The sequence below is a fragment of the Gouania willdenowi genome, unplaced genomic scaffold, assembly GCF_900634775.1.
Source record: "Gouania willdenowi unplaced genomic scaffold, fGouWil2.1 scaffold_15_arrow_ctg1, whole genome shotgun sequence".
Classification (NCBI taxonomy): Eukaryota; Metazoa; Chordata; class Actinopteri; order Blenniiformes; family Gobiesocidae; genus Gouania; species Gouania willdenowi.
In genome coordinates, this window is record NW_021144909.1 from 184011 (window position 1) to 205604 (window position 21594).

The following is a 21594-nucleotide window of genomic DNA, read 5'->3' on the forward strand; positions in this document are numbered from 1 at the left end:
CACTAAAGTTTGATTATGAAAGTAAAACGTCATTATTAGCTGTTAGCTGATAGGCTGAGTAGGGGACTGTAGCCCCGCCCCTTTCGGCGGTCGAGGACAGAAGAGAGAGAGAGCAGTGCAGAGAGGAGGTGAGTTTTTTAAACCTTTAAACTTTATTCATTAGTTTGTAAAGATTCTGTTCATCAGACAAACTTTTAGATAAAGATGTTAAATGTTTTAATGTGTAAAAACGCAATGTTTGAGAAGATTAATTTTATTAATAACAAACAAAAATATTTGACCGACTGAGAAACAGTTCAAACTATTCTTATTTCTTTATTATTATTATTTTAAAGGTTGGAACACGACTGTTGTTTTACACTGTATTATTATTTTTATTTCATTATTTATTAATCTTACGTTTCCTTCTGTCGTCATAGTTTTTCTGTTTGATCTGATGAATCACTTTGAACACTTTTTTATTTCTTTAACTTAATGATTGTTTTGTTGTGTCCTCGACGTGTTGATTGTGTAGTTACTGTGAGTAGAACATGTTTGTGTTTTTCTATGGAACAGTGTTTTTATTAAACACTCGGACAGGATGGACCTGACGTCACACGCCGTTTCTGATTATGTTACAAGAGGCGGGGCTTGGAAAGATGAGAACCAATCTGGAAGCATCACACGCCAGCCAACAGCCAATAGGACACCAGCAAATATCAGTTCAGGTGAAATGAACAAATTAAAAAGAAAGAAAGAAAAATGTTTTCTCTGTCGAGTTTAGTTCAGCAAGAGACTCATCAACTCATTAAATGACTCATTACAGCCTATTAGTTACTCACAAACTAATTAACTGACTCATTAACTGACTTAATATAATCGTTATTAACTCACTTTCTCATAAACTGACTCATTAATTCATGAACTGACGTCATTACAACCCTTATTAACTCATTCATTAACTGACTCATTACAGCCCTTATTAATTCACTAACTAATTAAGTGACTCACTAACTCATTAACTCACTCATAAACTGACTCATTACAGCCCTTATTAATTCACTAACTAATTAAGTGACTCACTAACTCATTAACTCACTCATAAACTGACTCATTACTCATTTACTCATTCAATAACTGAGTCATTAACTCATAAACTGACTCAATACAATCCTATTTAACTCATTACCTGACTCATTACAACTCATTAACTCACTAACTGGTGGCTCCTCCTCCTTTAACCAAAGATCAGCTGATCGCTCTCTGACCTTTTCACTGTTTGTAGATGTTGCTATGGAAGCTCCGCCCCCTCTGAGGTCAGAAGATGCAGACAGCAGCAACGACTCTTTGATTGACAGCTCGTCCCGACTCCTGCCTGCCCTCAGTCAGCTGACCTCTGACCTCGGTGAGGAAACGCCTAATGTGTGATGTCATCAGTTACGTATTAACAATGATGTCATCTCTTCGTCTCTCAGGAGTGGATGGTTCAGCTGAGTCTCCGCCCCCAAGCGATATAAACCATGGACAGAAGGCCAATCAGAAGCGGTTACACTCGACTAAACGCAAAACTAACTCCGCCCACATTAAGGAAGTTGCTGGAGACGGTGAGCCAATCAGATCAGAGAATACTGATCCATGGCAGGAGTTTAAAAAAATAATTTTACCCACAGCCCTTTAGAGAGAGATTTACGACAATGGAAGTCCAAAATGCTTGATCGTCACGTGATTCATTTAAGACTGAATTTGTTCCCGGAAGTTATTGGCGAGTCATTAGAATCCATTGATTCCTAGTGACATAAGTGGGATTTTTGGTAATTTGTCATCAATAACTGCATTGATTGACAATATGTATACAGTACACCGTCATATGTATGTGTATATACATTATATGTTTATGTAGTTCCATTAAAAAAAATTCCACTGTAAATTTGTATTAATAATTAGTGTAAACAGCTTACCTGCTTTTTGACATAGTTAAGGCCAACATTAATTTGGTTAAAAAAAAAATGTTAATTTGTATTGTACACAGGATGTATTGCTTTGAATTTTCTTTAATTTTCTTTTTTTTTTAAAGGGGGGGTCATTTAAAAACACCATTGAAAACACATTTATTAAGTTTATACATATATAAAAATAGACATTAGATTTTTTATTACTATGCACTTATGTACCAAGATAAATTTATTAAATAAATGTCTAACAAAGTCAGAAACATTAATAACTTGTCATGCAGTTTGTTGTGCTGTATGGGGATGCTCCAATCGTTCCGAAAAAGGAGGTAAAATGTTTGGCTTCCCAACCAAACCAGAGAGGACAAAGAAACGATTAGTCAGCAGGAGCAATCAAAAATTAAAAAATCAGGATTATAACAATAAAAAATCTGTGAGATGATCATATTCAAACACTTCACTTGCACTTTTTCCACAATTAACACAATCAAAAAGCTTATTGTTTGATAAAAAAGAAGAACATATGTAATGCTGTGTCTCTGCTAATAATCCCTTAATTTTCTAAGAAGAATTTAGAATTTTTTTCTCTTTTTTTGAACATGAAAACAATAGCAGTGTATCTCACAATGAAAAAAATTATAATAGTAAAAAAAAAAAAATACAAAAATTGAAAATAAAAATAAAAACTTACTAGTTTAGTGGGGGATAATCCACTAACATGCCTTAATGCACACGTTAATGGGTTTAGATACGCTGATGATAATAATAATAATAACGTCTTACCGTTCAAAAGTGCATCACAACCCGTCTAAACCGCTCTAATAAACTGATCACTTCTGGGAACTATTGTGGCTCCATGAGCCGCCATTGCTGTAAAAAAAACCGAACCTTTGGAGTGACCGGAGTTGTTCTCTCTCTCCACAGTGGCCCCCAAACATAACGTTTATGAAATTTAACTCATTCAACCTTTAGAAAAAGGTCCACGTTTCATTTCCTGCGTTGGTTCGACTCAGCGTGAAGACATTGGTTTTAGTTCAGAGAAAAGTTAGTGAACGCCACCAATGTTCAGAGGCTTTTCTACACGTGAGAAGTTTTAAAAAACATAACAAAAAATACACCTTAGATTAACATTAAGGTTTATTATTATTATCATTATTATAGATTAACAGGAAGGTGTGTGACCTCCCACCTGCAGCTATGGAACAAAAACACACACACACACTCACACACACAGTGTGTTTATCAGCTCCAACAGGAACATCTGCTTATCTCTGCTGACCACAAACAGGCTCCGCCCACTGCTGACATTATCTGTTACCATGTTTTTACTAACAGTCAAAAACCGTCCGAGAGAAAAAATAACATTGATAAGTTCAGCGTTCACTGTCTCCTTTCTCTGCAGAATGCTGCGTTCACTGTCTCCTCTCTCTATACAAATGCTGCGTTCACTGTCTCCTCTCTCTGCAGAATGCTGCGTTCACTGTCTCCTCTCTCTGCAGAATGCTGCGTTCACTGTCTCCTCTCTCTGCAGAATGCTGCGTTCACTGTCTCCTCTCTCTATACAGAATGCTGCGTTCACTGTCTCCTCTCTCTGCAGAATGCTGCGTTCACTGTCTCCTCTCTCTATACAGAATGCTGCGTTCACTGTCTCCTCTCTCTGCAGAATGCTGCGTTCACTGTCTCCTCTCTCTATACAGAATGCTGCGTTCACTGTCTCCTTCCTCTGCAGAATGCTGCTTTCACTGTCTCCTCTCTCTATACAAATGCTGCGTTCACTGTCTCCTCTCTCTGCAGAATGCTGCGTTCACTGTCTCCTCTCTCTGCAGAATGCTGCGTTCACTGTCTCCTCTCTCTGCAGAATGCTGCGTTCACTGTCTCCTCTCTCTATACAGAATGCTGCGTTCACTGTCTCCTCTGTCTATACAGGATGCTGCGTTCACTGTCTCCTCTCTCTATACAGAATGCTGCGTTCACTGTCTCCTCTCTCTGCAGAATGCTGCGTTCACTGTCTCCTCTCTCTGCAGAATGCTGCGTTCACTGTCTCCTCTCTCTGCAGAATGCTGGGTTCACTGTCTCCTCTCTCTATACAGAATGCTGCGTTCACTGTCTCCTCTCTCTATACAGAATGCTGCGTTCACTGTCTCCTCTGTCTATACAGGATGCTGCGTTCACTGTCTCCTCTCTCTATACAGAATGCTGCGTTCACTGTCTCCTCTCTCTATACAGGATGCTGCGTTCACTGTCTCCTGGCGTGTCTGTACTGCGAGCTGCTGTCCATGTGTTCGGCTGTGGGGGCGTGTCTTGAGTGTGGAGTAGGCGGAGCCAGCTGTTGTGACATGGCGAGCTGTTGCTGCTGCTGTGTGGAGGCGTGCGAGGATGACACGTGCACGGCAGTGCTGGACTGTGCGGTCCTCGAGGACTGCTGCTGCGCGTCTGCCGACTGTCTGGAGATATGCTTAGAATGCTGCTCCATCTGCTTCCCCTCGTAGGCAGCCAATCACAGCAGGACTAGAACGTAGGTAGCCAATCACAGCAGGACTAGAACGTAGGCAGCCAATCACAGCAGGACTAGAACGTAGGCAGCCAATCACAGCAGGACTACAATGTGGGCAGCCAATCACAGCAGGACTGCAATGTGGGCAGCCAATCACAGGAGGACTAGAACGTAGGCAGCCAATCACAGGAAGACTAGAACGTAGGCAGCCAATCACAGCAGGACTAGAACGTAGGCAGCCAATCACAGCAGGACTAGAACGTAGGCAGCCAATCACAGCAGGACTACAATGTGGGCAGCCAATCACAGCAGGACTGCAATGTGGGCAGCCAATCACAGGAGGACTAGAACGTAGGCAGCCAATCACAGGAAGACTAGAACGTAGGCAGCCAATCACAGCAGGACTAGAACGTAGGCAGCCAATCACAGCAGGACTAGAACGTAGGCAGCCAATCACAGCAGGACTAGAACGTAGGCAGCCAATCACAGCAGGACTACAATGTGGGCAGCCAATCACAGCAGGACTGCAATGTGGGCAGCCAATCACAGGAGGACTAGAACGTAGGCAGCCAATCACAGGAAGACTAGAACGTAGGCAGCCAATCACAGGAGGACTAGAACGTAGACAGCCAATCACAGCAGGACTACAATGTGGGCAGCCAATCACAGGAAGACTAGAACGTAGGCAGCCAATCACAGGAGGACTACAACGTGATGTCACACAATCTGCTCCAATTAAAACTTTACGTTGCAAAAAAGCATTTCTTCACAGATGAGGGCGTTTCTTACAGAAGTGGGAGGGTCTAAAGTGGATTATGTTTTCCATGACACACTGAGGCTTTTGTTGCAAGGTTGGATTTCACTGAAAATAAAGTAACGAAGGCGTTTTTTGACCTTTATGAAAGAAGAGACCACACCCACAGCGTATCTTTCTCTGACTTTTATTTCTATAGAAAAGTTTGAAACTAGAAAAAAACAAAAACTACGACAACATTTAGGACAGAAACTTCCCTTTTTGGATCAAACCAATGCCCACATTAGGACACGCCCACTTTAATATAAACGCCCTGTTTTAACAGATGTGGGCAAGTCTGAATCTACAGTATTATCCGATCACTACAGGTTTAACAAATGTTTGATCTTAAGCTCAAACAAAATTTCCAATTTCCCAGGAAACAGGAAGCAGTGCATTCAAAATAAAAGCTTCTCTCTCCAACTACTAAACCTCCCCTGGCTTTACTTCCTTATTTCTGACTGGTCACACTGGGTAGGAACACACAAACTGGTTCATGATCAGCAATAAGACATCTGTTACTATGGTTACGCACCCACACCAGCTGACCAATGGGTTGCTATAGTGACGCTGCACGTTGTGATACAGCTCTGAACGAGCTTGGTTTCCGTGGTGACATTAAAGGATGTTAAGCTGTAACTATAGTTAAAAAGGTGATCAGACAATACTGTGGGTCAATGAAGTTACCATAGTAACAGTAACCACAGTGAAGGTAACTATAGTTACACAGGATGGTCAACAGTGGGAGGCCAGCGGTGGTTGCCATGGTAACAGATTATGGAGGACCTCCTCAGGGACGCTACTACCACACGCTTTAAGGTGCTTTAACACCGAACGCGACTGAAGTGACTGAAGCAACTCGTTAACATTAAAATCAATGTAAATGACGCAACCTCAAGTTATCTCCCCTAAAGCGACGAGACGTGTAATTTGAAAAGTTGAAAAATCTGAACTTTTTAAGTGACTTCAAACGACAAATCAATCATCCTTCACTGTTTATAGAGCAGATGCTGTAGCCCCTCCCTGCTCCCTCCCGCTTCAGTGCAGACGGCTGCTGCCGAGGCTGTACGGCTTCCTCAGTTTATCAGGGCAAAATTAAAGACATTAACTTCTTGAAAACCACAGTAATTACTGACCATAACACACTCTGAGTGAATTCATCCTTTAATATCTCCGTAAGTTGATCATTTAAACCGTAAAAGCGGAGCAAGAAGGAAAATAAGTGATCAACCCTCTCTCTCTTTCTCTCTACCCTGTCACCGGCTCAAAACACACACGCACACACACGGTGATTGCGTCACTGGAGCGATAAAGTGATGAAGTGAGAGAGCGACACATCAGGGGAGATGGAGGCTACTGCAGCGCTGTGGTCGCATTCATACGGTGTGAACGCATCTTAAAAGTCATCAGTGCAGGAACCTCTGAATGTTGATTGGTGTGTGTGTGTGTGTGTGTGTACGTTGACATGACAGCAGCTCAAACAGAGACTTCAAGAAGGTGAAATTAGAAGAATAAATGATGCAGTGAGAGATAAGTTCAAGCGTTTCAGTATCTGGAATAAGAAAATGTGATAAAAACATTTTTGTTTGACCTCCTCTTTGAACCACCAGTTGAGAACCTGCATTTTTGACGCTCACAGGGAATATAAAATCTTTTTAAACAGTTTTCACGGGGGCTCAGACATCTTCGTCCATGCTGAAGCTGCTCCTCCTGCTGCTGGTTTTGGAGGCGCTGCAGGACAGCAGGGGGTCAGAGGCCACGCCTCCTCCGTCCTCCTCCATCAGCAGCCCGTGTAGCTCCACCTCAGACATCAGAGCAGAGGAGAACACGGCCGACGCTCCTCCAGCCTCCTCCAGCTCCACGAAGCTCAGCGCGTCCAGGCACAGAGAAGGAGTCACCAGCGAGGAAGAGGAGGAGGAGGAAGGAGAGAGCAGAGTGTCTGCAGCGATGGAGGAGGAGCAAGAGGTGGAGGAGGTGACACCGTGGAGACGAGCCTGGAGCTCCAACTCCTGCAGGAGGAACAGGAGACATGTCAGAGTTCTGTTAGCTTAATTCGCTCTATTAGCTCCATTAATTCATTTCAACTTTATATATATAGCACAAATTACAACAAAGTCATCTCAGTGCATTTAAAAAATAGTCCAGAGTAATAAAGAAAGAAACAATCCAACAAGATCCATATGAACAAGTATTTAGCGACAGTGGGCCACTAAATGAGGCGGCAGCCATCCACTTCAACTGTAGCTTCATTAACTCCTTTAACTCCATTAGCTTCTTTAGCTTTAACTCAATTAGCATCATTAGCTTAATTAACTATATAAGCTTCATTAGCTCCATTAGCTTCATTACTTCCATTACCTTTATTAGTTTCGTTAGCTCCAGAATATCACCTTTAAAGAACTAAAGAATCTCCCATAATACCCTGCTTCTGCCATATGGGTGGAGGAAACTAAGATGTTTTACCATGAAACTTCAACCACTAAAACTAAACTATGAACGCACTAATAGACACAAACCCACACCAAATACACACAATATTACACTAAAAACACAAAATGACAAAGATACGAAAAATTGACTTAAACATCTTTCAAAAGGACAACAAAAGTACACAATATGATAATGGAAAAAACACAATAGGACTACAAAAAGACAACAAGAAATTAGCAAAAATGACTTGACAAATACAGAAGTACTTCAAAATTACAGTAACAATACAGTAACAACCAAAGAAAAACACAAAATAAATCCCAAAACACACCAAAAGTCACAAAAGGACTCCATTGTGGTATGTTCACACCAAACGCGTTTCGGACGTCAAAATCGGGCCTCACGCGCGTTGTTAGACGCTTATGCTCAATGAATACAGACGCTTGTCAAGTGTCAAAGATGCTCAGAACGCGCATCGAGGGGAGGGGCTTCTGTGTTGCCGGTGGTGTTCATACAATGGATGATATTGTGGCGATTACGTTCATAATTCACCAGTGAAGGTGGTGCTTCCGGTCGGACGTATTTAGGTGTGACTCAGTGTGTGCGCTGTGACGTCAGAGGGCTATAGAGAAGTGTGGGTGAATAGAGAATAAAGTTTGGAGTTCTTTGCTGAACACCCGCCTCCGACCCCCGTTTATCGGCTCTACATTATCCAGAGAGGATTGGTTTTATTTACGCCTCGGCGCCGTTTCTGGATTCACCAGAGCTGCACTCGGACGACAGTCACTTTCAGCGCTACTTAGTTTGACGACCTGCTGACCTGCATCAGCGCTTGCATCTCCTACCAGGACACCAACTTAGTGTTTTTTTTCCGTCTTCTCATTTTTCTGAATTCGTCACGATTGGGGAACGCTCCTGATTGGTCGACGTGCTGCAATATGCCCCAAAAGTTCAACAATCCCAACTCCAGCGTCGGCCGCATTGGAAGCGACGGACTCACGCCAAAAGCATCCGCCGCGCGAAAAGCTTCAAAACGTGTCGCACAGGAGGCACAGCTGGACCTCCGACGCTCCCTAGAAGTGCATCCACCATGTATTGTGAATGTAAACCTGATGCTTTCGACGTGCTTGGTGTGAACGCGCCATTAGAGGGAACAGTCTGAAGCTCCGCCCACCTGTATGCGTAGCAGCAATGATTGGTTGGTGTTCTCCAGCCTCCTCTGTCTCTCCTCCAGTTCTCGAGCTCTCATCTGATCCTTCTGTAGTTTACGGATGTAATCCACCGACGCCTTTAGGATGGTTCCTTTGTTCCACCGTGGCTCCCTAAGTACAGAGTAATCAGATTACTACCAACACTACTTCTTTTTTTTTTTTTTTTTTTTTTTTTTTTTTTCTTTTTTTCTTTTACCTTGTCTGCACATGCTTTCGAAGGTTAACACTACAAGAAGTGCAATCTTTTGACAGCAATGCATATTTTATTATTGCAATTAAATAAATTTATTTATTTCATTGCATAATTGTGACCGTCACCAGCCCTCCCTAGGGAAGGGTAAGAAATACTTTATTAAAGGGAGGATGTAAAAAAGAGAGGGCAGTGTTACACCAAGGTGAGGGGTTGGAGGGGGGTGGGGAAGTTAGCAGGGAAGAGGGATACAAGATAGGATATGGAATGGGTGAGGAATAGTTTTAAGTGATGCGATGTGAAATTGTGGTTGTGTATATTGTGTTTATTGTTGTGTTGTCAAGCCAGTTTGGTGACCAGTGTGTGGTTTAGGAATAATGGTGGTGGCTGTGAACAGAGGAAGAGGTGAGTGGAAATTCCATAAAACAGGTATTTGGGAACAACGTGTCTAAGGTTGAGCCCAGTATGAGTGTTATCCCACAGCCCAAGGCCAGTGCATCCATGACAAATGTATTTCCAAGTACCGCCACTGCAAAACCCAAGAGCCGCCCCCGGGCCCGAAGAAGCAGTCAGGCCAGCAGCAAGAGCAGGCAGCCTAAGGGCCCCCGGCGACCACCCCACGGCCAAGCAGTCCCCCGAACGCCCCCAAGATCCCAACACTACTTCTACTATTACTGTGACTTAGCATTAGCTGTGCTCCTATGAAGTAATCTGATTACTGAAACTGTTACTCGTGCTGATGACTAAAGTAATCTGATTACTCAGACTCAGTGTTACTGTTGTTTGTAATTAAAGTAATCTGATTACTCAGACTCAGTGTTACTGTTGTTTGTAACTAAAGTAATCTGATTACTCAGACTCAGTGATACTTGTGTTGATGACTAAAGTAATCTGATTACTCAAACTGTTACTCATGTTGATGACTAAAGTAATCTGATTACTCAGACTGAGTGTTACTGTTGTTTGTAACTAAAGAAATCTGATTACTCAGACTCAGTGATACTTGTGTTGATGACTAAAGTAATCTGATTACTCTTAGTGTGTGCTGAGTGAGTGTGTTCACTGACGGGTCAAAGGATTTGGGGATCATGGCTCCGAGCTCCTTGATTCTGTCGTTAATGTTGAAGCGTCTTCGTCTTTCAACTAAAAACAAAAGGAAATGATGTCATTAACAACATGTGACCAGTGACTAACATGTAACTACTGAGTAATCTGTAGCTAACTGGTCCAAAAGTGTCTCAGCACTCACTGAGGTTGTGGTTGTCTTTCTTCTGTCTCTCTTTGATCAGCGCTTTGGTCTCCACATCTGCAACAAACAAACAAACAACAACTAAAAAACAATAACACAATAACATCTGAATAAACAAACAACAACACCTAAACAAAAACATCTGAATAAACAAAACACGTAAACAACAACACCTGAAACAATATGTAAATATAACAAACATCCCATACCAACAAATGTAGAACTAACAAAACAACATTAAAGGTGTGTTTCTACATTAAATCACGTGTGTTTAGAATTGTGTGTCTTTGTATACTTTGTGTTAATACATGTGGGTTTGTGTACATTTGTGTGTTTATACCATTCAGTTCTCTCTTGACCTGCAGGTTAGCCGGGCAGCTGTTGCTAATGGTTACGATAGGTGTGGCCGACTCCCCTCCACAGCTGTACGTGTCCAGCACGTTACCCGACACCGGCAGCTGCAACAGACCAATTAGAGAGCAGAGTGAGCCCATAGCAACAGGGGATCTGGACCAATAGGGAGAGTCAGTGGTCAGCTGACCTGAATATCACAAAACTTTAAGGTGAAATGTGAAAAACACTGAGAAACATAACAAACATCTTTTTAAACAAACAAATAAAATAAAATAAAAATTATTCTAGCGCTCAGTGATGCATCTTTGGCTCCGTAGAGTTTACAGCTTAAAACAACCAAAGAAACTATTTACAGTAACATTTCTGTTGAATGGAAATATTTGGGGGTTTTATTTATGAGCGAGTAACAACAGTGGAAAATATAGCACTTTTAATTTGAAGGGACTTTGTAATATATTAAAAAAATATTTAACATTCTCTTTCTAAAACTTTGCTCCCAACTGTTGGCTTCATCTTTAAAGGGGCAGTATTATGAAAAATTCACTTTCTAATAATTTTCTACAGCGATATACATTCTTTAGCCTCATTCAGACGAACAAAGTTAAAAATGTTCTGTTTCCTCCCTCCCTTGTTATTCCACATTTTGTAAAAACACAGCTCCAAACAGGACAGTTGGATTCCTCTCACCAGGTGACAGCACGTAGCGGAAACTCCACCTCCTGACAATCCTGGCTCCTCCTACCCTAAAAGAATGTGAGCTCCTCCCTCTCAAACTACAACTCACAGCTAAAACAAACACTGCGGTTTAATATAGAACATATATTATTACACTATTGTCTTATATGTAAAGCTACATACCCCTCCCTGAGGAGTAGGGGGCAGCCATGGTGTAGCACTCACAGCAGTTCCATTTTTAGTAGCCGTTATACTGCCTCGTTTTGCCATTGACATGATCTGACGAGTTTGGGACCCAATGCGAAGCAGCGTTGGACAAAACAGTGGATTATCACCTTAAATGGACTATTCCTGTAGTCAGTAGTGGAGAAGAGGAGAAGAAAGCAACGTAGCAGCTCTGGTGAGTGTTTGAAACAGCTGACTCAGCTGACTGACTTCATTGCTGCTGTTGCTGCTGCATACACACCCTGAAACAGTGTTTGTCTGACTCACAATCACAATAGCCGCTTAAATAGCCATGTGTTTTACTGTAATGTGCATTTTTTTGGCTGAAAACAATAACAGGAGTGGATGAATAGCAAAAGAAAATCGCTATGGTAATAAAGCTGTGGCATGAAGTCTGCGTCTATAGACACGCCCACTTATGCATGTTCATGAACACCCCAAAACATCCCGTTTTTAGAAGCATTATTAGTGTCTTTTCAGAGGCTAAAACTCTGGAAAACAAACGAGTTTGTGAAAAAAACCTCAAATACTATGCTGTTAGGGTTCTTAGAACAAATGGAGATAGGTGAAAAATAGCACAATAATGGAGCTTTAAAGATCCAGAAATCATTAAGTTAACTAACAACTTTACTTCATTTTCACTTCATTATAAATACACAAAAATGTGATGTTGCTCTTTTTCTGAGTTCTTTGATGAGAAACACATTTAACCTGAATGACCAGGGTTCAACAGAGCAGCAGCTCTCTACATGTTGCAGTAAACAATATATAATATATATATAAAAGCAAATATATATATTTGCTTTTATTTTGAAGGCAAAGTGCTATGTCAGCAGCAGTAGATTTTTACACACTAAGAGCAACGGCTGAGTTTCTGCACTTTATAAAATCCTAATAAGGAATCAATCAAAGACAAAGGAAGCAGTAGAATCACACAGAGGAGCATTATGAACAGTTTGAGTGGTTTCTATGGAAGAAGGAAATGCTGAGGCGACGTTATGGTCTAATCTATAAAACTGAAAAACAGCCACAAACCTGCAGCTAGGAACCAATCAGCAGCACCGACACACACCTCAGAGGTCACAAACACAAAAACCTGCAGCTTTACCTCCGACTTTATCCTCCGTTTCTCACTGTCAGGCAGCAACACCAGAATCCTCATCTTAGTCTGATCTCTCACTCACTGACACACACACACACACACACACACACACACTCGGACACATACACATACACACAGTCAGCAGTCACTGCTGCTGATGTTCCTCTTTCAGACCGGACGACTGTTAGAAATAAGAAACCAACTTTTTAAGAAGCACAAAAACTCCCAGAGTTCTCACACACACACACACACACACACACACACACACACACACACACACACACACACACACACACACACAACTCCACTTACTGCTTTAAAATCATATTTTTACCAATCTTAATGTATATATCATTATATCATGTATTTTTCATTTATTCGTTGGTGTAATGAAAATGTGTGTTGATGTACCTTTGAAAGTATTGTTTCTGTTTATTTTGAATTTTTTTCAGTTCCTACGTGTACTAAAACTTAATTTTTTCTTTATGGACCCCACGAAGATTAGCAACCACCACGATGGAAGCTGGTGAAGATCCAATGAACTAATTAACACTCACACAGCCAGACACTCAAACACTGTTGAGTTATTGAGTATTTACAAGTTTGCTCAAACCTCCAAAGTGGTTTAGTTTGCTTTGGTGCAACTGTTTGTGTTTTTATTCAAACAAACAAATGTTAATGTTGACATTGTGTGTGTGTGTGTGTGTGTGTGTGTGTGTGTGTGTGTTACCGTATTGGCCAGCTGCAGTCCTGAGTCGATCAGGGTCAGAAAGTCGTCGTTGAAACTCGACTCCAGGCTTATGATGTCATCAATGATGGTGTCTTTAATCTAAAGGAACCAATCAGAGACCCTGTTGTTAACAGATGGTTAGTGAGCACTGACTGGAACAGAAACAATAAAAACTAACAAATAAACAGAAAAACACACTAAAAATATCACACAAAAAATAATCACACAAACTCTGTTGTTTCCTGTTAATGATCTGATTGGTCATTATTTTAATGCCGACATGAATGTTGATCATGTGACCCTGATTGTGACCCCACCCCCTGTGATAAGAGCTGCCTGTTGTGTTGATCTCTTTGTTCTGCTGAGAATGTTTGTGAGGAACAGGAAGCTGAGTCAGATCCTATGGAACTGCTGAGTCAGCAGAACCAGTCAGAGAGGAAGAGTTGACACACACACACACACACACACACACACACACACACACACACACACACACACACACACACACACACAAACTGAACACACACACACAAACTGAACACACACAGGTACACACTGAGCACGCACGCATGCACTCACTCACACACACACACACTCACACACACCTCTTTTTTGGGGTTGCTATCCAGTGGTTTGTGGGCAGGGCTTAGTGGTGCATCTGGCCTCTGATTGGACAGGTACTGTCGGACCTGCTGCCTCTGAGCCTGCTGCAGGTGGTACCTGGTTGGATTCTCCAGGTGAGTCTGGACCTGAGGGAGCACAGAGGTGCATGATGGGAGACGTGGGCCCTTACTGAGCTCTCCTGATTTGACACTAGCTGTTCTTTAGCTCCTCCTACCTTCAGCACCTCCACAGGGACCTGAGCAGCAGGTCTGTTAGAGGACAGGGAGACGCTGATGGGGGAAGAGGAGTCAGTGCAGCGTAGATGCTGCTCCTCCCTCTGCTGCTCCTCCAGAGCCTGCTGACGCATCAGGTCCTGTCGCATCAGAACCCTGCAGGAGGAGCAGGATGTTAGCATGGCTGTACAGGGTGGGAGGTGGAGGACTTGGTGCAGCAGGTCTTGTGATGGTTGTAGTCGTAGTTACAGTGGGATTTGTGGTACTGTTGTTCCTGCACTTTTTGTTGTTGTTTACAGTATCAAAGATTGTTTTGTGGTAGTTTTTGTTATTATTTTAGGTTGCAGTGTTGTTGTTATTGTCATAATTAGTGTAGTCTTTGTTTATGTTGTGACACTGTAGTTGGAGTTACAGTTAGGTTAGTGTATTTGTTGTTGTTAGTGTACATGTTGTTTTTAGCCAACATGTTGTTGTTGTTAGCGTACAAGTTGTTGTTAGCATACATGTTGTTGTTAGTATACATGTTGTTGTTGTTAGCGTACACGTTGTTGTTGCTGTTGTTAGCGTACATGTTGTTGTTGTTGCTGTTGTTAGCGTACATGTTGTTGTTTACCTGGAGCCGATGAATGAGGGCAGAGAGGAAGAGGAGGATGGAGATGAAGCTGCTGTGGAGCTGAAAACGAAGTCATGTCTTTGATTAAAAACAAATATTTGCAACATTTATAAAAAAGTGTCATCTATTGAGCTTTGCAATTTAAAAAAAATGTTCTAATAATATATAGCTGTGATGCTAATGAGCATTATTTACTATGACTCAGCATATTCTAATCCACTGCTGAGTAAATAAATGTTCATTAATATGCGCCGCTATCACCATCAAATAAACAAATAAATCAATAGATGTTCAATCAACCAAACATCAGATGAGGTCGTAAGAGGTCCATGGTGGGCGGTTCTCGGCTGTCTCACCTCATGCCGATTGGCTGACTCTTGATCTGGTAGAAGGTGTCGCTGTCTGAGGGAATCAAACCGTCAACCTCGATGTCAGCCACGATCCCTGACTCCACCCTGCCACACACGATTAGCCAATCAGATGGAGGTGGAGAGAGAAACAGTCTCACAGAACAGCACAGCAACAGTTCAACGACTTATGTATAAAAAAATACACATTTAAAAAATAATAATAATGTGAATTTCATATTTTCCAACCATTTTTTCGCTCATTTTGAACTGGTTCAAACCAATAAAGTCAGTGTTCTGCTGCCCTCTGCTGGTCAGCTCAGGCCTGCTTTGTGTTTTGTTTGTAACTAAAACAGTGCGACCCCCAGTGGACACATTAGGAAAAGGAACATTGAATGTTTCACCAATTAATGTGGACCCCATTAAACATACCGGTGGGCTGGTTGTTGGCCTGCGAGCCTTATATTGGACCCCCTGCCCTAAAAACACAAGGATGAATATATCTCTATCGATGAGTTCAACGTAAGCTCACAATAATGAAAACTTCCGCTCATAACCTTTATGAGCATGTGTCACTTCATGTGTTCATATTCATGTAGGCAGATTTAAGAAAACTGAATGAATTAAATAAAAAAATTAAAATAATAATTTTGGATTTATACTAAATTTCATTTGAATTTTCTTGAATAATTGTATTTGGCAATTGAAAATTACCAAATACAATGTTATAGTAGGAGTTCTTATTATTTTTCTTCAGACAACTCTTTTGTCCTGGAACTCCTCCTAGGCTATTAAAGGTGCAGTCCACAACTTTCAAATCCCTCCCTCCCTGCTGCTCTCTTGACCTGCCTCCAAACTTTCCAAAGTCCCTCCCTCAGAGGAGCTAACAAGCTAACGTTAGTCCGACAGCAGTAATGTAACATGTTCTGTTAAAAGCATATTACTGCAGCGCTTCTCTCTCTTAATGTGCACACACCTCAGCAGCAGCAACAACACAGTGTCACTTACAGCAGCTAACACGGAGGCTGCTGCGCGCACACAAACAACAAATGCACCACAAAGTTCTAGTGTAACAATTACAAATCAAACATAATGTAAATCAAGCAGCAGTAATTACCTTTCAAGCAGAAAAGTCAACAATTTTATCTTCTACTCCTCCAGACCATACACTGTAAAAAAGATGGCGCTCCAGCCCCAGGAAAGGGGCGGGGCCTGTGAGCAACTGGTTGTGAGCGATTGGTTTGTATATATGTTTATTTGATAGGGACAGAACAAGAAGCATTGTTACAAGTAACCGATGCCATATTCATAGGCCATATAGCTAACAGCTAATTCGCAGACCTGGTCCCTAAGACATAAAAATACATAACACATTTAAATAAATCATTACAAATAATGCAAATCACAAAAGGCAATAAATGGTTCTTTTTGCTCGGTCACGGTGCATTCTGGCAATCTGCCAAAGGCTGCAGGAGCAGCAGGGGGCGGGGCTCAATGAGCCTGTTTTTTTCACACAAACTATTAGTTTGATGTAAAGCTGAACTTACATAGTGACAGCTTTAGTAAATATGACAAAAAGTCCCGTTTATAGGAGTTGCAGACTGCACCTTTAATACAGCACTAATGACACGTATGTCATCTCATAGGGACAATGTCAAGGATGATCTGTCGACCTTTTTTGGAGCCAAAATGTCAAGGTCAAGGTTGTGCCAAGTGTCAAAAAACAAAATGTTCAATATCTCTATCAATATTTACGGTACAAGTTCGATGCTTAGAGATCATCTCAAGTGGATTATTTTTTTTTTGTTGGACCAAAGCTGTACGACCTACGAGTAAAAAGATCGGTAAGGGTCAAAGTTCATGACGTCACAAAAAATAATGTTTTCTCTATAATTTGGCCACAAATTGAGACCCAGGGCTCAGACTGGTACCATTGAACAACATTTCTTTTCAATGTGTGACCTTGACCTTCAATCACCTTGGCCTTCAATGACCTTAAAAGTGACCTTCGATCAAGGTCACTTTTAAGGTCAAGGTCAGTCTTCTGTTTTTCCTGCATTATAACTTTCAATTTAATTTGTAAAAAGAACAAACTTGTCAACAAATCCAGATACAGGTTGTCATTTTTGCAATTTTTTTCAATTTTCAATTGCCAAATACATATTTCTCTTGCTAATACAGGTCTTGCCTAGTTACATGTGATGTGTTTGAGAGCGTGGGAACAAAGTGTGCTGAGGTTCGCGTGGGAAAACATTGTTCTCAATGTTTTAATGGGATAACTTTTGTAATCATTTGTAAATAACAATTAAACTATTTGTGTGTAATTGTCCATTTTCAGGCTGTGTGTTAGTGGGAAAAGAAGGATTTACTAAACAGGAAGTGGATTTGTCTTTTTCGGGGGGGGGGGGGGGGGGGGATAAAGAGACGAGGCTTAGTGAAGCCAGCTGTGGATGTTTGAGATAAGTGAGCGGTCACGGCTTTCTTAAGAAGACCATGAATACAATCACAGAATCACTGATGAAAGTATGGTTCAGTCAACAGACAAATTAAATGACTATTTATAATATTTCGGTGAAGAAACGTGTATAAAAACCATGGACATTCTGTAAAACACTCATTTCTCACAACACTGACAGCAGAGCCACAGCAGGGATAACTTTATCCTGGTTGTTAACCTGCTCTGCAACACATAGCTGTAGAGGCTAAATCACCATGGTTACAGGATAGCTGTAGAGGCTAAATCACCATGGTTACAGGTTAGCTGTAGAGGCTAAATCACCATGGTTACAGGTTAGCTGTAGAGGCTAAATCACCATGGTTACAGGTTAGCTGTAGAGGCTAAATCACCATGGTTACAGGTTAGCTGTAGAGGCTAAATCACCATGGTTACAGGTTAGCTGTAGAGGCTAAATCACCATGGTTACTTGTGCTGGATAAACTTGGCCAGCTTTCATTCAACCGACTTGGGGATAAGTTTATCCAGGATAGCTGATTTTTCCAGGCTTTATCCTTTATCCTGGTTTGATGTGTGTATCAATGAATCAAAGGTCAGAGTGAGGAACAATAATAAACACCTGTGATTGATATTTATATTCACTACAAACCCTGAGAAGAATCAGAGAAGTGATTCTCAGAAAGTTCAAAGACCCTCATCTAAATATAACTTTTTAATTCTAACCAAGGAAATGAAAAGTGCTCGTGTGTTAATACAAATACAGAGATTTTGTCCTCAGAGTTGATGAAAGTGAAAGATTTCAATGGTTAACTTTTATTTCAAACATAATACCTCCATTTTATTTATGAGGCCTTTGGTTGATTTTTTAAAGAAGTTCAAAATTTAAACGACATGTTCTATGAATGGTGTTTGGTGTCCAGTTACTTCATTTAATGCTTTATAACAAAGACTTATTTTTTTAAGAGTACCTTTGAAAAAAATGTTGTTAGCATTCTAAAACCACAAATCAGCCATGAAATAAGTTGTGTTACTTTAAAGGTGCAGTCTGCAACTCTTATAAAAGTGACTGTTGCAGTTAAAATTAGTCTTTTTTTTTTCCAATAGAGTCTAGTTAGACCTGGATTAGTTCCACTAAAATCTAAGATTGAAGCAGTTTTTCCACAAATGTATTTAAGTCCTAAAGTTTTATAAAAAAAATATGAATTAAAGCCATAAAATGTCGTATGAAGTGTTACCTTCAGGTGTGAGCTGCAGAAAAACAGAAAGTGAAACAGAAATCTGTCCGACTTTTTAAAAAAAGAAAATAGGCCAATAAAAAACGAATCATGATGCCAAAGTTCATTTAAAGAACATTAAAAATAAGATGTATATCCCTCTGACAGAACACCACACTCAATTTAAAAAACAATTTAAGATTTCAACTTCTTCCACATACCAATATAAGGTTTTCTTAAGGTTTTTTGTTGATGTTATAATAACATTAATGCTTCAGCTCAGTGATGAAACACAAACATTATAAATAATAACGTGTTCAAGTAAAAGCGTTTAAAATGAAAGTTAATTCACCTCAACAATCACATTTGCTCACAAAAATCATAAAAATTAAGATTTAAACTTATTCAATGAAACAAAATCGCATGTGATGCTAAATGTAAAATGATGAGTAACTTATGAAGCATAAAATTTAACCACCAAACTTCATTAACAAAACCTAACAATTTAAGATTTCCACTTTTTAGGCAAATAAAACGTAATAAAACGCAGTTTCCTGGTGTTAAAACGATAACCATCGTCACGGTGATACAATGTATGAGTTATAAAATGTGACGGTCTTCTACAACAACAGTTTAGATCCAAACACTACGGTGTTAAAAAATGATATTTTCTGGTTCGAGGGTCACCCTGAAATTTGCGCACTCACCGGACAACGTTGAGATTCTCAGCCGAGTCCAGGATGACGAACACGGTCTGCGGCTGCAGGACTCCAGCCTCCTGAGGCTCCGGGCTGCCTGAAGACATCACCGGCGAATGAGGCGAGCTGAGAGCCGACGGAGGGGAGAGCAGAGCGGCTTGATGATCCGACAGTGACCGCTGGTGGAAGGCCTGGCCGCGGGAGTCCGAGCTAGGAGAAGAACCGAACCGAACTGAACCGAACCGAACTAACAACGAGCAGGAGGGAAGATGTGAAGGATGGTGGACAAAGTTTGCAGGTTGATGGTTCGAGTCCAGCCTGAAGCTCAGAAAGCAAAGAGCGACTCTGAGCATAGACATACAATGAATAGATCAAACACTAATCACTTAATTTTACCTCCAAAAACAGAAAAACCACAAAATAATTTACAACGATTCGATGTTTAAAACTGTACAGAAGTATATGAACACATTTTTACTTCGTTCTTTTTTTTAAATTCACAAATTTAACTTAATTTATTCAGATTTTAAACCCTTCTGACTTAATAATAATAATAATAATAATAATGAAAATTTTTTAAAGCACTTTACATTCACTGAAACAAGGGCAGAAAAAAATGAAAAAATAAACAGAAAAAAAACAATAATAAAACCAAGTGAATATTATCAATAAAACATAGTTTAGCAGAAAGCTCTTGTAAAATGATATATTTTTAGGTCTTGTTTAATTATTTAGATTTCTTTTTAAACAATTCTGACTTTATTGATGAGTCCTTGAAATAATGTGTCAATTACATTAGGTTTTTACTTGTTTATTTATTATACTTATTAATAATACTTCTGACTAATATATTATTTATCCTTCCCTCTTCCTCTGAAAAATGTGTGAATTAATGATTTTACTCACAAAATAAACTTTACAATTATTATTTTATAAATAAATGATTATTGATTATAAATGCAAATTTTATAATATAACACTACAACTGCAGCACTTTTAGATTAAATGATTAAATGCTTTTTCACTGCGGAATAAAGACTGAACATTTTATTGTATTGTTTGTTTGTTTGTGTCGGAGACGCTATAAACACAGCTAACACTTCTAACTGCTGTATTTCTATGGTGAAAAGGGCGGGATTTACTAGCTGTCAGTCCGCCATCTTGTTTGTTTATTTCTGGTTGTCGTTTACGGGAAACAGAAGGGGGCGGGGTTAGGGGCGTGGCTATAGGAAATCCCTGGCGAGGTTGATGAGTGACAGAAGCTTCTGTCCAATCAGGAGAGAGAAGGACGGTGGCACGACGTGAGTGATCGGATCAGAGGATGACTCAGCATTGCATCATCTAAAAAAAATAAAATAAAATAAAAATATTTATTTGAACACAGTAATGAATAAATAATAAAATGATATCCTTTTATCAGGCTTGACAGAGCTATACCTTCCTTAAATATCAAAAACACAACATTTTCTAACAATTACTATTATTTTATGTCAACATATCATATATTTATCTCTTTTAAATTTGTTATTTGATGCACTTCTGCCTCAGACAGAGCAAGTTTGGACCTTATTTATTTTTAAGATATCATTATTATTTTTCAATTTAAAGACAAAAAGCAAGAAACAGTTACATCAATTATCAGCTTTTAAACAGTATAGGCAAGAAAAAGCAAAAATTATAATCAACCCACATAATGCAAAATTAAGCAAGCATGTATCACAAAAGCGTGATGTGAGAGGAGAAAGGAGACAAGAAAAAGAAAAAAAACACATAAATACGAGTAAATGTTATTAAAATAACAAGAGATTATTAAAAAAAATTACAAATAAAATGGCTCCATAGCCAAGACTTCAGGCAGTAAAGAGCTTTTCCGCTTGATCAAGGGTCAAAAATAGGTTGAGAACGAGCCTCTTTAGGAATATTTGTCCAAGTCTGTGCTTTCTGTAGTCTGACATAAGTTAGAAAGGGGTCCCATATTTTATAGAACGAAGAGGGTTTGTCTTTGAGCCAGTAGGTCATTGGCTCCAGGGGTAAGAGTTCTGTTATACTT

General features: G+C 40.2%; 2 protein-coding genes across 2 annotated transcripts; one reads left to right on the plus strand and one right to left on the minus strand.

Annotated features, from left to right (window-relative positions):
- The first annotated feature begins 100 nt into the window (after positions 1 to 100).
- Positions 101 to 5603, plus strand: LOC114458690 (myoD family inhibitor domain-containing protein-like). Its single transcript, XM_028441103.1, has 5 exons — positions 101 to 128; positions 556 to 707; positions 1265 to 1384; positions 1455 to 1583; positions 4155 to 5603. Exons 2-5 carry the CDS (start codon positions 581 to 583, stop codon positions 4415 to 4417), a joined length of 639 nt encoding a protein of 212 aa, XP_028296904.1. The 5' UTR covers positions 101 to 128; positions 556 to 580; the 3' UTR covers positions 4418 to 5603.
- Positions 5348 to 19912, minus strand: LOC114458689 (transcription factor E3-like). Its single transcript, XM_028441102.1, has 11 exons — positions 19554 to 19912; positions 15187 to 15285; positions 14831 to 14890; positions 14220 to 14373; positions 13987 to 14130; positions 13382 to 13480; positions 10636 to 10753; positions 10296 to 10352; positions 10114 to 10189; positions 8820 to 8967; positions 5348 to 7224 (listed from the first exon to the last, which is right to left on the minus strand). Exons 1-11 carry the CDS (start codon positions 19901 to 19903, stop codon positions 6892 to 6894), a joined length of 1638 nt encoding a protein of 545 aa, XP_028296903.1. The 5' UTR covers positions 19904 to 19912; the 3' UTR covers positions 5348 to 6891.
- Between the last annotated feature and the right edge of the window lie 1682 nt (positions 19913 to 21594).